This window comes from Monodon monoceros, unplaced genomic scaffold, assembly GCF_005190385.1.
Source record: "Monodon monoceros isolate NGI ecotype Baffin Bay Population unplaced genomic scaffold, NGI_Narwhal_1 Super_Scaffold_22, whole genome shotgun sequence".
Lineage (NCBI taxonomy): Eukaryota > Metazoa > Chordata > Mammalia > Artiodactyla > Monodontidae > Monodon > Monodon monoceros.
The window spans coordinates 104,250,016-104,267,258 of NW_021703779.1; the positions used below are offsets into that span (position 1 = coordinate 104,250,016).

Below are 17,243 nucleotides of genomic sequence, written 5' to 3' on the forward strand. Positions count from 1 at the left end.
GATGTGATTTCCCGTAGTGGATTGAGGGCAGCACAGCCTATAGCCATTCGTATCTAAAGGTTATGTATAATGGATAATAGAGGAACATGAAATAGCAGAAAGAAATTTGCACGGGAAACAGAAGCGGTAAATAGTTTCAGTGAAAGATCTTACTTGGGTTATACAGAAACTGCAAAAGGGGACTGAAAAAAAACCAGATGACTCTTATAGACTCAGCAAGAGTTGAGAGTGAAATGGTTTCATATTTTGAAATATAATACTTTTTTATTTCAACCACAGAAGGCCATTTAAAAATCATCTTGTATGTTACAGTTCTTATGCGACATCTTTCACTTGAATGCCTCTTTATGAATTCTTACTCTGCCCTCCTGAGGTGGTCAGTGATGGATGAGGTAAGTAGAGGAAGAGATTTTAACTGATTATCCAAAGTCACATAATGTCCAGTCCATGACAGAACTCAGAACAAAGTTCCAGTGTTTGCCATCAACATCTCCTCATTTTGAACCCACTCAACCTACTGTTCTAGTATTTAGCCTGATACTTCTGCATTTTCAAAGTCACACAGAAAAGCATTTCAACAGATATCTCTCACTGATCCACAAATCTCAGCTGCAGTAACTACTGCAATGGATGACCTGGTAAATCTAATTTAATTTGTGATTTAATAAGAAAAAAAATGGTGGATTTACTTAGTAGACCAAGAAGTAAATGATCTGTAAGTTCTGCTGCAGTGCTAGAAGGGCAGCAAGGCCTAGCACTCAACAGCATGTCCTCTGGGGTCAGTCTGCTGCTCTGGCTTAAAGCTCAAAGCTCAGGATCCCTACTTCTTAGTGCTGTGACCTCTATGTGATCTCTTACCTTGGCTGTGCCTCAGTTTCCTCATTTATAAAATAGATTTAATACTGATAGCTACCTTAAGGACTGTTCTGATAATGCAATGAGCTAATACAAGTAGAGTGCTTAGCATAATGTGTTTTTTTCAATAAACTTTTACCGACAGGGTTGCTATGGGCCAGGCACTGTTCTTAGTGCTGGGGTACAGCCATGAATAAAATGGCTAACTCTGAGAACCAGTGAATTTTAATAGTGAATAATGATTATATAGGTAGTTATGGTAACAACAACAATAATAATATTTAACATTTATAGTATACTTACTGTGTTTTAAGTCCTATTCCAAGTTCTTTAGTTATATTAACTCATTTAATTCTTATGAAAACCCTATGTTACAAGTACTGTTTTAAGACAGTTTTACAGATGAGGAAATGGAGGCCTTAAAAGGGTGAATAATTTGTCCAAGGTAACATGCCTAAGAAGCGGCAGAGGTCTGAAAAATCCATGCTCATAACCGTTGTACTATACAGCCTTACTGTCATATCAGATTTATATGCCATTGTTTACCCTATTAAAAAAGGCAGTCCTTGAAATAACTGAAACATTCTGCTTTCACTTTTTTTTTTTCTTCTGGCCGCACCACATGGCATGTGGAACTTCCCCGACCACAGATCAAACCCGTGCCCCCTGCAGTGGAAGCGCAGAGTCTTAACCACTGGACCACCAGGGAAACCCTCCACTTTTGCTTCTGAAATGAATCAACATAATCTAACTAAACAAGTCTCAGAGTATATAATACAATTTTTTATATGAGTGGCCATATAATAAATTTAAATAGAAACATAGGTTTGAACACAGTATAAACCTATTAATAAGAAGCTTGCTATACCTGGATTTGTTTATTCCAGAGGTAAAGTCTTGAATCTAAAATATTATCTCTCTGTATAGTAAAAGTTAATAGAAGCTAACCTATAAGATAAGAGTTGGTCTCATAATTGAACAATAACATTTTAAAGGGCCTCTAATGTATTTCAACTTTTCAAATTACTCCTTGCTTTGAATGATACCATATTAAAACCCTGTTTATATTACAGTACTTTCTCATCTCCAACCTCCATTCCTTCAGCGCTATTCCTCATTAAACGTTATTACAAAACAAATAAACATACATGTTGGGTTATCCTGAAATGTCTGAGATAAAGGACACATTTTGATATTATAGGTTAATATTATCCACCTTTAATAGAAGCATTGTTCAAACATATTCAGATTGTACGATGAAAATAGAAAAGAGATAATCATGAACATCAATATAGGCTATGATCCTATACTGTTGACATTATCAGTGACTCCCCTACAAAATATATCTGTTTATTTAACTTACTACCCTTTGTTCTGTGACTCTTATAAAAACTGGTTATGGGAAATTTCTTATTGTTCACGTTTTTTAATAAATCAGACTCAACAAAACTTACTTTTTTATAATTATAAGAAACTCTAAATCCCTTTTTAATCTATCTCTCAGAATCATATTCAATGTATCTTTGTGGGTAGTTCCCCTTCAATTAAGAAATCAGGCTAAACCTGAAAAGAAGATACAAGTGACGTACTTAGAATTCTTTTTCTACCATGATATGCTATTCTTCTAGGAACAGTGCTCCCACAAAATACATGTTTTTTAAGTTAATTTACATCTTAGACTGTAAAACCACTCAGACAAGGAAATTAATGTTCAGTCAAAATAAAATGCCAGCCAGAAAAATCAATACAATTTGCTATCAAGTAAGGGTGACTTTAATCAAGATGCCTCAAGAACAACATTTTTCTTAAAAGTGGAAAGTATGCCTCACTACTGTTTTCTCTTTTACCCTCACAAACACAGTAATCACACAATTCTGTAGCCATTTACCTAGTGAAAATAAGAAGACATTTTTTTTTAGTCCCAGTGTAAAACTCTGCATTCTTGGAAAGAGATTATGCCCTGGATTTTCCGATAGCTTCCAAGTAACTACTACTTTAATGAAATTGCTACCTGAAAGTTCGGTAGCAGTATTATTGTTTAACTATAATTTAAGAAGCTATTGTAGATTGGTACTTATGACTTCTAATGAGAAAACCATAACAACCTTTTAATTGAAGGGGAAATAGTTAACTACAGTAATTGCAATCAATAAGACTGTGCTAGTAGCATAAATATTGCTTCTCAAAGAGCAATCCTTACACTCCTCAGCAGTATTTAAGGTTAGGAAGTACCAAATAATAAATAAATAACCTAATTAGAAATCTATTTGTTATTTTTTTTTTACATCTTTATTGGAGTATAATTGCTTTAAATGGTGTGTTAGTTTCTGCTTTATAACAAAGTGAATCAGTTATACATATACATATGTTCCCATATCTCTTCCCTCTTGCGTCTCCCTCCCTCCCACCCTCCCTATCCCACCCCTCTAGGTGGTCACAAAGCACCGAGCTGATATCCCTGTGCTATGCAACTGCTTCCCACTAGCTATCTATTTTACGTTTGGTAGTGTATATATGTCCATGCCACTCTCTCACTTTGTCACAGCTTACCCTAGCCCCTCCCCATATCCTCAAATCCATTCTCTAGTAGGTCTGTGTCTTTATTCCTGTCTTACCCCTAGGTTCTTCATGACATTTTTTTTCTTAGATTCCATATATATGTGTTAGCATACGGTATTTGTCTTTCTCTTTCTGACCTACTTCACTCTGTATGACAGACTCTAGGTCTATCCACCTCATCACAAATAGCTCAATTTCGTTTCTTTTTATGGCCGGGTAATATTCCATTGTATATATGTGCCACATCTTCTTTATCCATTCATCCGATGATGGACACTTAGGTTGTTTCCATCTCCTGGCTATTGTAAATAGAGCTGCAATGAACATTTTGGTACATGACTCTTTTTGAATTATGGTTTCGAACCAGGGACCCTTCGCGTATTAGGCGAACGTGATAACCACTACACTACGGAAAGAGCTCTCTATTTGTTATTGATAATACTAAGCCTTAGTTCAAATTTGTAGGTCGCAGAGTAGAGAGAGAAACCCACCCCCCCCCCGCTCCCAACTCCACCACAAGCAAAACAATACTTTGATTAAGAAGAAAAGCGAAGCATGGAAAAAAGGGCTTACCAATCACATAGGCTAGTAACAAGGCCAAAGTCACTGTGATTGCAGTGGCGCTCAAGGCCGTGCACTTCCAATTGCAGCACCTGTAGGGTTTGTTGAAGGTAAAGGCAGGTCTGGAAAAGGTGCTTCGAGGAAGTGGCCTGGGAGGAGGCGAGTACACAGTATTGGATGTCAGAGGGTAGTTCTGACTGGCTGCACTGAAGATGGCCGAGGAACCAGATCCATGTTTGAACAGGAAATGCCTGCGGAAAGGAAACAAAAGTTTGGGCTATCAAAACCAAAGCCACTTGCTACAGAAATACAAATTCCACTAATTTGAAACAATCATGCTATGACAAAGCACAGGACAACTAGGAGGAACTCAACAAAATTTTCTTATACCTAACACTTAACTACAAAGTGCCACTGGTGATCTCCTTTTTGTTTTCCTATTTTAGACTTTTAAGAGGAGGAAAGAGGTCTTCTTTTCCCTGACTTGTTGACTAATGAAATTCTCAAATTCTGAGCATTAACATTCCACATTTGATGGTATTAACTATACTGCTCCCTTTCATTAAATATAATACTCAAAAAGAGAAAGAGAAGTATCATCAAGCATTTCGATAATATCAATGGCCTAGAGACCAGTATTTTATTTAGAGACCAGCTTTCACAGACATATTTTCACGCAATATTTTATTATAAAAATTGCCAAACACACAGCCAAAGAAAGAATTTTATAATAAACACACATCTACTCAAGAGAAATATCAAGTAAAGAGATTCAGTAAATCTGGAGTAGGTCCTAAGCATGTATATTTTAATAAAACGTCCTAGGTAAGTTTGATGTGCGTATCCAGTTGAGCAGCACTGGCCTTAGAAATGCTAGATTCAAATTTTAAAAGATTGTTATCAAATAAACAATTTTAAAAATTAAAAAAAACCCAAAACCACAGATGTACTTGTCAACTAGATTCTATACTTAACATATGACTATATTCACTCTATCACATATTTATCCACCTCTCCATTCCTATCTTAGTCCGTCTTTTTTTAAAACATTTCATTTCATTTTTTATTCAAGCATTTCAAAGTAAGCTGCATACATCAGTACACTTCCCTTCACATATTTCAACTTTCATATTATTATCTAGAGTTCAGTAATTTTTTTTACAGATTTTTAATGTAAAATTTATACATGATGGGTTTGAGTTTCTTAGATTCCACATATGAGTGATATCATACAGTATTTGCCTTTCTCTGTCTGATTTATCTCACAGCATAATATCCTCGAGGTCCATCCATGAACTTGTTAAAATGAAGAGGAGAGTGTTGGTTACCGGGAGCTGAGAGGTGGGGGATAGGGAGATGTTTAAGGTTACAAATTTGCAACTAGCAGATAGATAAGTCTTGGAGGTCTAATGCACAGTATTATTATAGACAATAATAATGTAAAATAAATATCAAACTTGCTGAGGCAGTAGACCTTAACTATTCCCACCACAAGAAAGAAATGATAATTATGTGACAGAGGTGTTAGCTAACACTACAAATGGCAATTGTACTGCAATATATAAATGTACCAAATCAACATGTTGGACACCTTAAACTTATAAACTGTTATATGTAAATATAATATAAAAAATTATACACAATGAAATGCACAAATTTTAAGTGTACATTTACTGAGACTTGACAAATGCAATCACCTGTGTAACCTAAACCCCTATCAAGATACAGAACATTCCCATCACCCCAGGAAGTGTCCTCCTGCCTTTTGAAGTAAATCCCTATTCCCTAACCCCCAGAGGCAACCACTATTTTGCATTTTTTCTACCCTACATTACTTTTGCCTGTCCTGGAACTTCATATTGCTGTCATGTTTGAATTACTAGAGGATGATTATTGACAGCTCATGACTATTGTAATATGGGTATTTCATAAACAGTAGTGATTTATTCACATGTAAGGAGTTGGCATAAAAATATGTTTTTGTGCAATACTTTACCCTTATCGGGTACTAAGTGCCATGCATTGTGTTAAACACTCATTATCTCAGTTAGTATTCATTCATATGAAATAGGCTACATTATTATCTGCATGGTGTATTTAAGGAAATGGAGGCTGAAAGAGGTTAAGTAACTTGCTTAAATCCACCTAGGAAATGAATAACAAAGCCAGAATGAGATCTCAAGCCATTCCAGCTCCAAAGTCCTCAATCTACTATGCTGCCTGGGCAGTAAAATGCACTGCTAAACAAAAAACATTCTGGTGCCACATTTTCATGTAATACATCACAAGACCCTTCCGCTGAGCAAAGAGCCAACATCACCTTGTACATGTCACATACGCCCAAATGCATAAATCATTAAGAATATTTTAAGACTGATTTTAGCTTCCATTTTTAAAGAACAAAAGCATACATGTTTAAAGGAAAAAACAACTGTCAACATGCCAGTTAATGAAAATATCCATATTAGAGAGTTTTGCTTTAGTATATGAGGATAAAAGTTATTTAAAGGGCAGGATTGCTGAGGGGAGTGGAGATTCACAAGCCTTTCTGGAAGATAATTTGGCATTACATAACAAAAGACTTAAAATATGCATATTCCCTGTCCAAAAATTATGCCTATAGGAATTTATCCTTAGGAAATGATGTGTATGACAATGTATATAAAAAGTCATTCATTGAAGTGTTATTTATAACAGCAAAAGATAAACACCCAAATGCTCATTAATAGATAGTTGGGTAAGTATATTATTTTATAAACATGCAGTAGAATACTATACAACCATTACAAATTGCACTGTAAAAGAATATCTATTCACTAGGAAAAGTGTTTACAGATATCACCAGGTAAAAGCAAGTAGGTTTCAAAACAATATGGGCAATAGAATACAATTTTTAAAATAAAAAAATATATATGCTCATGGAAAGATAATAATTTGTGTTACCTTTGGATGGTAGGGGTATTTTTTGAAGTTTTCTGCCTTGAGCTTGTATTGTTCTTGTAACTAGTATCAAAAAGATTGGGAGTGGGGTCAGTGGGAAAAATGCAGTGACTAATACCAACCACATGAACAGTGGGTTCTATTTATGTGAACATAATTTATTAAGCACCTAGAAAAGCCAGGCACCAAAGTAGGTACAGTATATGCAATATTTTGATCCTAATACATCTGTGGGGTTGATATTATTATTATAATCTTACAGATGATGAAACAGAGATCGAAAGAGGTTTAGTAGGAGCAAAGTGGTAATGATAATAGTTATCATAATAATGATAATAAGAGGTAACATTCATTAAGTGCTTACTTGTGCCAGACATTATTCTAATTAATTCAGAAAGCATTATATAATTTAATCTTCACAACAATCCCATTACAGTAAGTATGTACATTTACAGATGAGAAAACCAGTGCACAGAGAGGTTAAGTAATTTGTCCACGGTCACGCAGCTAGTACTGGTAAAGACAACTTTCAAGCCCAAGCAGTCTGGCTCCAGAGCCATTGATCTTAACCACGACATTACAGTACAGTATATCAGGGTTCTGCAGTTAGTGGACACATGAAGCTTTGAATCCAGGCCTTACAGGGCACAGAAGAAGCATGCTTTGTGTTGATTTTGGCATGTGGATGATATTGGATTGAGCCACACTTTTACCCTTTTTCTCTCAGGCCTTTGGGACCTGAGAGAAAAACGTGAGAATGATGGCTACAGAATCACAGAGTTAGAGGGATCTCAGAAATCAGCTAGCAGCCCAACACCCTCATTTTGCAGTTAGGGAAATGGAGGCCCAGAGAATAAAAGTGGATTATTTAAAAGAAACATCAGTAGTTAATGATATCAATGTAGTTAGAATCGAGGGCTTGCAAAATAGTGTATTTCCACTACACTGTGCTACCTGCCAACCAGTCTTCACCAGATTACCACCAGGTTCTATCTAATCTTCTGGGTTAACTGACCAGGGCTAACCAAATACAATCTATTCAAATAGTACTTCATAATACATATCTATTTTTCCGTATGTCACATGTTCTCATAGTAAGTTTTAAAGACCATCTTAACTTTTTTGAATGAATGGGGAACCATTAGAAAGAAGCTAGTCTTCAGTCGTTAAGACTGTAAAGGAGTTATTGCTGCTTCTAAAGGCACTGAACGTATCCCCAAAATGGACAAACAGTATGTAGTAGAAATAAGAATAAACATATTTTATTGAAAAAGTGACTCACAGCATTATGTTTCTTCCATTTGATTGTACTTCCTCTTTAGTCCCTGAAATAATCACCTCCATGTCATAAGGAGGTAGATTTCTTCTTTAATGTCTGGTTATCTCTCCCAGCCTATGTTTTCCCCTTTGGCCATCTAATTTACTAGTTGAGGAAGAAGTATAGCACTTTACAAACAGCAGAGTGGAGAAGCCTCCCCATTTCCCCACCACAACTTTGTGGTGACACTGGAGGCGATAATATGTCACTTGCATATAACTGATCCTACACAGCAACACTCTGATATGTTCCTATGGGATAGAAGAGAAATCTAGCAGTATGGGGCTTTTTTATTCACTGTTTGGAGATTAAAATCTTCGATTCTTTGCATATTTATGAAGGAGAACAATTGGATTTTTGAGACAATGTAAGTGGCCCCATATGCTGGATATTGATTTTGTTTGGTATATCATTAAGAGGTAGAAGAAAGACAAAGAAAGACAGAGAATTGTTGGCTATTATGATGGCAATTACAAGCAGTAATCAATATCCCTGAGCACTGTAATTTCATCTTGATATATACCAAAGGATTTCCAAATGCAGTTTCATAAGTAAAATATTACAACATAATGAATAAATTCGACAGTTGCAGCAGAGCAACATTTAAACTAATTCATATTTGAGTGGAATCCAAATCAGTCCTCAGTGAGGGTAGATAATAAAATGAGTTCATATACTAAGGTTCCTGTTTTCTTATTAACAAACTGAGATTAAGATTCTCTGCTGAAAGTGATCAATACTTTGATGTGCATCATGAACAACAGCAATGCAAATGCTATGTACTGTCAAAGGCTTTGCAGTCCATTGTTGGAAAGCGAAACTACTGCCTAAATGTGTTTTCATAGTCCCTGAAAAAAGTAGGAGCATAAAGACAAATGCACACTGCTAGACTTCAGCTATGTGCTCATAAAATCACATCATCTGTCTAAGCACATTGCTTTTCCCAGGGGACCTGAGGATATACTAAAATGTTGCTATCAATTTCATACAATTAGGTTTTTTTCCACAGAGGAAATGATAAAAATGCAGTTCAAGAGTTTATGTGTAAGTAGTACTCTCCTTTGCATCTGTTTTAATATTCAATTTCAAATTTAAAAAGGAAAAGTAAGATATTGCCAAAAGGAAATGGGCATATAAGGAAATTGAAAAAATATATATATCTTTAAGACTGATGAGACCCAGTGCTGGTAAATGGGAATTTAATAAATGTTCCTGTAAGGATTTTAAAATCATCTATAAAAAAAGGGAAAATGTACTTTCTCTTTTTAAACCCTACATACAACATAATTCTGAGGGTACCTGTTAGCACTAAATGATGTGATTTAATATGGCACTTGAAATTCTATAGGAAATAGACAGAAATCTACAGCTTTCTAACAACAGATGCATAAATAACCAATGAATTTTTTCTTTTACATCTTGTAAACATACTTATGAGTCTCTAAACCTGCATTCCCTTAGCTACAAACATTAGACTAATTTTTATACCCAGAGGAAGGAATTCAACGTACCTCCAGTTAGAAGCTGAGGTTGATTTAAAAAAAATAATAAAGAAGAAGACTGCAGTAAAAAGGCCTTGATTCAAGGTGTTAGGGCCAAATCACATTCAGATAGGATAGTGGAATTCAGGCATTTATTCTTTTTAAAAAATTATTAAATGCATTTTTATTGTGATAAAAACCACAGAACACAAAATTTACCATCCTATACCGTTTTTAAGTGTATAGTTCAGTAGTATTAAGTATATTCACATTATTGAGAAAGATCTCCAGAACTTCTTCATCTTGCAAATGTGAAACTCTACACTCATTAAACAACTCCTCTTTCCCCCTCTCCCCAGCCTCTGGTAACAACCATTCTCATTTCTGTTTCTACGAATTTGACAATTTTAGATATGCCATATAAGTAGAATCACACAATATCTGTCTTTTTGTGACTTGTTTACTTCACTTAATTTAACGTCCTCAAGTTTTATCCGTGTGACTGGATTTCTTTCCTTTTCAAGGCTGATGACTTGTACATATATACCATATTTTGTTTAGCCATTCATCTGTCGATGAACATTTGGGTTGCTTCCGCCTCTTGGCTACTGTGAATAATGCTGCTATGAACATGGGTGTGCAAATATCTCTTTGCGATCCTGCTTTCAATTCTTTTAAGTATATACACAGAAGTGGGATTGCTGGATCATACGTCAGCTCTATTTTTATTTTTTTGAGGAACCTCCATACTGTTTTCCATAGTAGTTGTATCATTTTACATTCCCACCAACAGTGCAAAGGGTTCCATTTCTCCACATCCTTGCTAACACTTGTTATTTCTTGTCTTTTTGATGACAGCCATCCTAATGGGTATGAGGTGATACCTCATTGTGGTTTTGATTTGCATTTCTCCGATGGTTAGTGATGCTGAGCATCTTTTCATATGCTTGTTGGCTGTTTTTCATATCCTCTTTGAAGAAATGTCTATTCATAGGTATTCATTCTTATGCCTCCAAAAACATGAGAAAATAAAAGAAAACGTCATGCTGAGTCAGCCCCATTTTCTTCTCTGACAAGAATATCTAGTGAATATCTAGTGTTCTTTTGTGGCAAAGCGTGGTTACTGGCAAGATATCAACCTCAACATCTCTAGTTTTTGCATAATAGCCTATTCTTGATATTCCTTTTTAGGATAAATGCTCCTAAAAAGAGTATTTATCCAAACTCTCTCTGAGCCTAAATGGTATTATCAGCTTGGACAACCTCTTGGGGGTAACATTTTTTTTTTTTTTATTAACAACTATATAAAGGTGGATTTCATTTTATTTGCCCTAGGTTTCTTTCTTCCAAATTTTAAGTCACCCTGTCCACATGTCCCATTCAAACCTTATATGCCAAGTGTTCATAAAAAAGTTTATAGTCTCTCCATGTTGTTCATAATTTTTAAGAGATTTTTTTAAAAAATATACTTTCAGGATATATATATCTAAACCTTAATTTTTCTAGGCTTAAGCCTTAGTTCTATAATCTATTCTTAAATGGTAATACTCTATGGTCTAGATTGGTATTCATGTGATTTTCCAAGTGAGGTAGTTAGCAGCTAATGGGAGAGCTCTTTTAAAAATCTTTTTTGTGGCTATTATTCCCTCTTGTCTTATAATCAGAAGTAGTATCTACCCTACCTCCTCAACTGCCTCTGGATTGTATATTCCGTTAGGGCAGGGACCAAGTCAACTTCTAGGTTCCTTGTCTCATACTTCAAAGGTACTCAATGAATATATATTGATTTGCATGATGTTTTTGCTTTTTCTAAAAGGCTCTTGATTCTCTGTACAGAATGAATGAGGCTTGGGGACTCTAAAATAACTGTTTCACTCGTGAGCAAATATCTCCTGGTTTCCTGAATATAAAAGGACAATTACAAGCTTTCATTTTATTTTCACATAATCTAAAGGAAAAAAATAAGTCAAAAAAATAGTTGAGTCACATTTCGTCTCTATTTGAGACATCTGAGTAAGGAAAGAATTACTGTTAATAAAAATACTAATAATTAGAAATAATCGCTGTGAATGATAATGGCAATAGCAATGACCACTTACTGAACATCTATGTGCCAGGCACTCTGCTAAAGTAATTTCTGGGGTTTGTTTTCTCACTGAATCCTCAAAGTAACCCTATAAAGTAGATGATATTATCCACATGTCATAGTTTAGGAGGCTGAGGTTGAGCTACTAAGTTTAAGTACATTTCCCAAGGTCACGCAACCAGTAAATGATAGAATCTACTTCAGTTTTTCTGATTACTAGGATGCAATCTACATGAGAGTAGAAATTTCATTTGTCTTATTTATTGCTGTATCCCCAGCATCTAGAATTGTGCCTCACAAAGAGTAGGTGCTCAATAAATATTTTTACTTCTATGCACGAACAATGAAACTCATTTACTTAACCACTGTGCACATACTAACTCATGACATCCCTGATGTCACTCTTACTGCTAATCATTGAGGTAATAAAATCTTCTTAAATCACATGATCATCTGGCATTTCTCTGTTCAGAATGAACATATATGAGCGTATTATTCCACTGAATATGTTTTTATGGATATATTTATTTCAACTCTTTTAATTATAGAATTGACAAATGATATTAGGAGGATACATACTTATGAAAGTGAACTAATTGTCATGTCTCCTTGTTTAGAATACATCAGAACATTTTTCATTCAACAGTGTATCAGACTTCCCAATATAAATTAAACATTTCTGTAACAGGACATTTAGAGATACATTGGAGCTAGTAGGGTTGGAATATATATATATATATATATATATCATATATATAAATGCTAGAGAAAGAAAATACTACGTACTCTATAATGTTTGACCAAGATGCTTTAGTAGACTCCAAAATAAATGAAAATAAACAATTATCCTCCACTTCATAATAATGCCCTTTCAAGTCGTCCTCTCATTCTCTTTCTCTAAGTTAAATCCATGCTCTATAGATGTACTTTTTAATTTAAAAATTGATATTAAAAAACCCTACACCACTTGAAGGGTAAATATCAAATTAGTATTTTCTATTAATGTACACGTTCCTGTATTAAAAGGATAAGGCCAACATATAAAAATTATTTACTTGGATTAGTAATCTTACCATTTTTTCATTCTCTTTGTATTTAAAGGTAATTTAGGTCCCAAGATATGGTGTGGAAGCTGTAATCCTTTCAAACTAGAAACAATCTGGAAAGCTAGTGATGGGTGAGACTTTCAATCCTCTTATGATTTTATACATCTTCTCCATGAAGGCATAACAAAATGCCACCCCACAGTTTTCAAGAGTTCATTTCCCACCAGGGAACCATTTTAAATGGGAACAAACATGGAACCTAGGCAAAATTTATTAGCACACGTTTAAAATTAAACCAGACCCCAAATTTTCTAAGATTTAAGAGAATTTCATTCATTTTATAAAGAAATTCAATTATGCTTCCCTTTACAAAAGCTGAAAGTCCATTCCCAATTTTACTCACCAGAGCAACCTGCTGATTTTGTAGAATTGGTCTTCACTGGTTACTTGGCTTATTTATTTATTTCTCTTCTTAGAGGAGTGGATAGCGGGCAGAGTATTATATACCTTAATTACCTTTTTATTCACCCTCATTTTCCTCAGATATGTATTATCCTCGTTTGTTTTATGAGCCAGTTGACATGGTATACTTTTCTGTATCGTTTCTTTTTATTGAATTGTAATCTATATTAGCAAAGACATTTTATTTTAAAGAGAGAGTGTTTCAAACTAAATACAAAGGAGTATAATAAGAACAGAACCTGAGAGTTTACCACTGAGCTCTTCAGGTTAAACATCTAGATTATCATTCTCATGCAACTTTTAAAGGATGTTGATCAGCACTTGCTTTCATTAGCTTTCACTTCTCTGAAAGTCTTACTCATACACGTATAATAAAGGCAAGAATGTTTTTTATAATGCTATAAAATAACATAAGAAATGCCACTCAAATCAGTCCTCTAACCTATGCAGCATAACGTTTCTCTAAGGGAGAAACTGGCAAAGGGCACGGCTGTCCTCTGAAATATCAGCCTCAAAAATCAAAGATGTGGCCTGAGGCAGAAACTGTCCACTCCTGACCAACGTCCATGTTCTCCTTTTCTCTTGGGCACACAGATAGACTACATTTCCCAGTCACCATTTCCATTAGGTATGGTCATGTGACTAAGTTCTGGGTAGTAAAATGTGAAGGGTGAGAAAAAGTGGTGTTTGACACTTCCAGTCTTCAGCCCTAAAAATTTCCAACCCATGATTCTCAATGTCCTTCTGCATAAGAGAGCAGATTCAAATATGGAAGGAGTCTAGTCCATTCATTCCATGGAATGTTATGAAGTCATAAAAAATATTAAGAATTTTTAACCATAAAAGCATATTAGATATGCTGACCTTTGTCTCTCTGCAAAGAGCCCTGGACAGAGCATCCCTATCCATGACCTTCCCAAACCCACTCCCCACTGCTCACGGTCAAAGTTAATTGGACCAGAATTGGACATCCAACCTCAGAGACAATGATATTTTCTCTCCCTCCCTCTCTTCCCCTCTCTCTCTTCCTCTCTCTCTCTCTTTCTCTCTCTCTCTCTCCATCTTTCTCTCTCAGAAATCTAGACACAGAAACCTGTCAGCTAGGAAAGCCAAAATGCAAGGTCATTTTGAGCCAGAGCTGAAGTTGCAGCAGAACAGGGGAACAGATTAAAAAATCCCATTTAGAATGAAGCCTGAGAATAGAGCATGTTGTGCAGAGAGAAGCATGCATGTGGCCCCAGAAAGAAACAGAACAATGGGGAGAGCGCTATCTCTCATTAGGCCTTGTTGTACTCACCGTCCTTTCCCTGTGAGACTATCCTGTATCATTTTTTAAAACCTCCTTTTTACTAGATTTGGTTTTTTAAAGCATTTCTGTTCCCGTTAACCAGATAATTTCTAAGGCAATAAGTGATTTTCCATGTTGGGAAACAAAACCCAGAATTCATATATACAGCACAACCACAACTACGTGCTATCCCTTCCCACACAAAAACAACAACAATTCCAATTTCAAATCCCTATTCTGCAGAAATCTAACCCCAAAGAAAACGTATGGAAATCTCAGTAGTAACTATCTTTGGGTAACAGAATTTGTAGATATATTCTTCTTTCTGATTTCCTGTGTTTTTCCTGTTTTTGAATGAAGGTCTGTTACTTTTATAAGAGCCTTCATAATTTGGCCTCTGCAGGCCTCTCTGACTCACCTCAGCTATTGTCTCCCGTGCTCTCTAAGCTCTGAACATCCTATGTCATATACGGTTTCCCAAATATGCCATTTTTTTTCAGGCTTCTGTGTTCTCACGTAAGTTTTTTAGAAATATCAGAAGAGCTAAGAAACGCCCAAGAGTGGTGTAGATATAAAGATAAGAAAGAGAGAATAAAGTGTGAATATAGGAAGAATGAAGAGTGTAGGGGAAGAGAAAGGAATAGAATAAGAAAGGAAATTTTATAGAGAAGTAGATGATGGATAGATAGATGATAGGTAGATAGATATGGCTGTATATGCAAGGGTAGGAGATCATTTGTTAGTTGCTTTAGGGGTCACTCTGGCCTCCCTTGTTATCGGCTGTCTAGCTATTAGTCAGCAATGATAGACTGACTAAATGGATTTAGTTTAGTGGTTGTTTTAGTCCGTCTGGGCTGCTATAACAAAATACCATAGACTGGGTGGCTTATAACAAACAGAAATATGTTTCTCACAGTTTTGAAGGCTGGACGTCCAAGATCAGGGTGCTAGCATGGTAGGGTTCCAGTGAAGGCCCTCTTCTGGGTTGCAGACTGACAACTTATTGCTGTGTCCTCACGTGGCAGAAGGGGGTTAGGGAGCAATCTAAGCTCTCTTTTATAAGAGCACTAATCCCATTAACAAGGGCTCTGCCCTCATGACCTAATCACCTCGAAAATCCCTACCTAGTACCATCACCTTGGGCGTTAAGTTTTCAACATGTGAATTTTGGGGCGATACAAACATTGAATCTATAGCGGCGGTTTCCAACCCCAATTATGTTATAGACTGGAGAATTATCTAAACCCTCCAACAAAGGCTTAAGAAGAAAGGAATAGGAAGGGGGAAGGTGGGAAGGGAAAAAAGAAATTGCAAGAGTCTGAAGAGGGGTGAGTAAAGTGAGCAGGTAAGGAAACAATAGATTTCGTCTAACCATTAACCTAAAAGGGTGTTTCTCAACTGGGGACAAATGGGCCCACATTTGGCAATGTCTGGGGACATTTTTAGTTGCCATGACTGAGGAGCGGGGACCCTGGCATCTAATGGGTAGAGGTCAGGGTTGCTGCTATATAGCCTATAATGCACAGGACAGCCTCCCACAGCAATGAATTATCCAGGCTGAAATATCAACAGGGGCAAGGCTGAGAAACCTTCGTTGAAAACTATTCCTCCGATTGGAACAGGCAGTTTTGAAGTATTCCATGTCCCTATGGGAAGGAATCTGTCATTCTTTAAAGACTCTCAGAGAAAGATTTTCTTGCCTTTCTCCCCAAGCTCACAGCCGTTCCTCCCTTGAGACTACCTGCACTTGGGATTGTTCTATTATCCAAACAAATATCCTGAACCCTAGGGCCAGAGAGCATATACAACTCACTCATAATTACCTCCAACATTTACGCTGCTGACCAAATAAGAAATCTTTATGAAATATGGAGAATAGAAAACATTTTCTACTTTCAATTTTTTTAAATTGCTTTTCAAACTGTACCCCTCATGAACTTGTCATGAGACATAAATCCAAAACCTGAACTACTGATTAAAACATATACAGTTGGGACTTCCCTGGTGGCGCAGTGGTTAAGAATCTGCCTGCCAATGCAGGGGACATGGGTTTGAGCCCTGGTCCGGGAAGATCCCACATGCCGCGGTGCAGCTAAGCCCATGTGCCACAACTACTGAGCCTGTGCTCTACAGCCCACGTGCCACAACTACTGAGCCTGCATGCCACAACTACTGAAGCCTGCACGCCTAGAGCCCGTGCTCTGCAACAAGAAGGGCAACCACAATGAGCAGCCCGCGCACCGCAGAAAAGAGTAGCCCCCGCTCGCTGCAACTAGAGAAAAGCCCGTGCACAGCAACGAAGACCCAATGCAGCCAAAAAAAAATAAAATAAATAAATTTTAAAAAAACAAACATGCACAATATATAATAATCACAGCAACTGAAATAGCATTAACTCCCCTCAGGTTAGGCCACCTAAGAAACAGTCAAATTCAGCTTTGTGCCATGCTCTAAACGCAGTGATTATATTCCCACTTGAGCATAGAAGAATTTGTGGAAACCAGGTCTTCCTTCCACAGAAATATTCTCTCCCTGGTTCCCTGCTGAGCGGATTGAAGAGCACAAAGGAGAAAGATTGGTTCATGTTAATTATTCAGGGACAACACAGAAAGATCAACAAGGTAAGACCAACTTCAAGAGTATAGTG

General features: G+C 36.3%; 1 protein-coding gene across 3 annotated transcripts in view; it reads right to left on the bottom strand.

Moving 5' to 3' along the window:
- TENM1 (teneurin transmembrane protein 1) overlaps positions 1 to 17,243 on the bottom strand; it is a 569,984-nt gene that overhangs the window by 324,949 nt on the left and 227,792 nt on the right. For all 3 annotated transcript variants that reach the window (XM_029240586.1, XM_029240585.1, XM_029240587.1), the window contains exon 5: positions 3,988 to 4,226. In XM_029240586.1, coding sequence (XP_029096419.1) covers positions 3,988 to 4,226 — 239 coding nt within the window. The remainder of the gene's footprint in view (positions 1 to 3,987; positions 4,227 to 17,243) is intronic.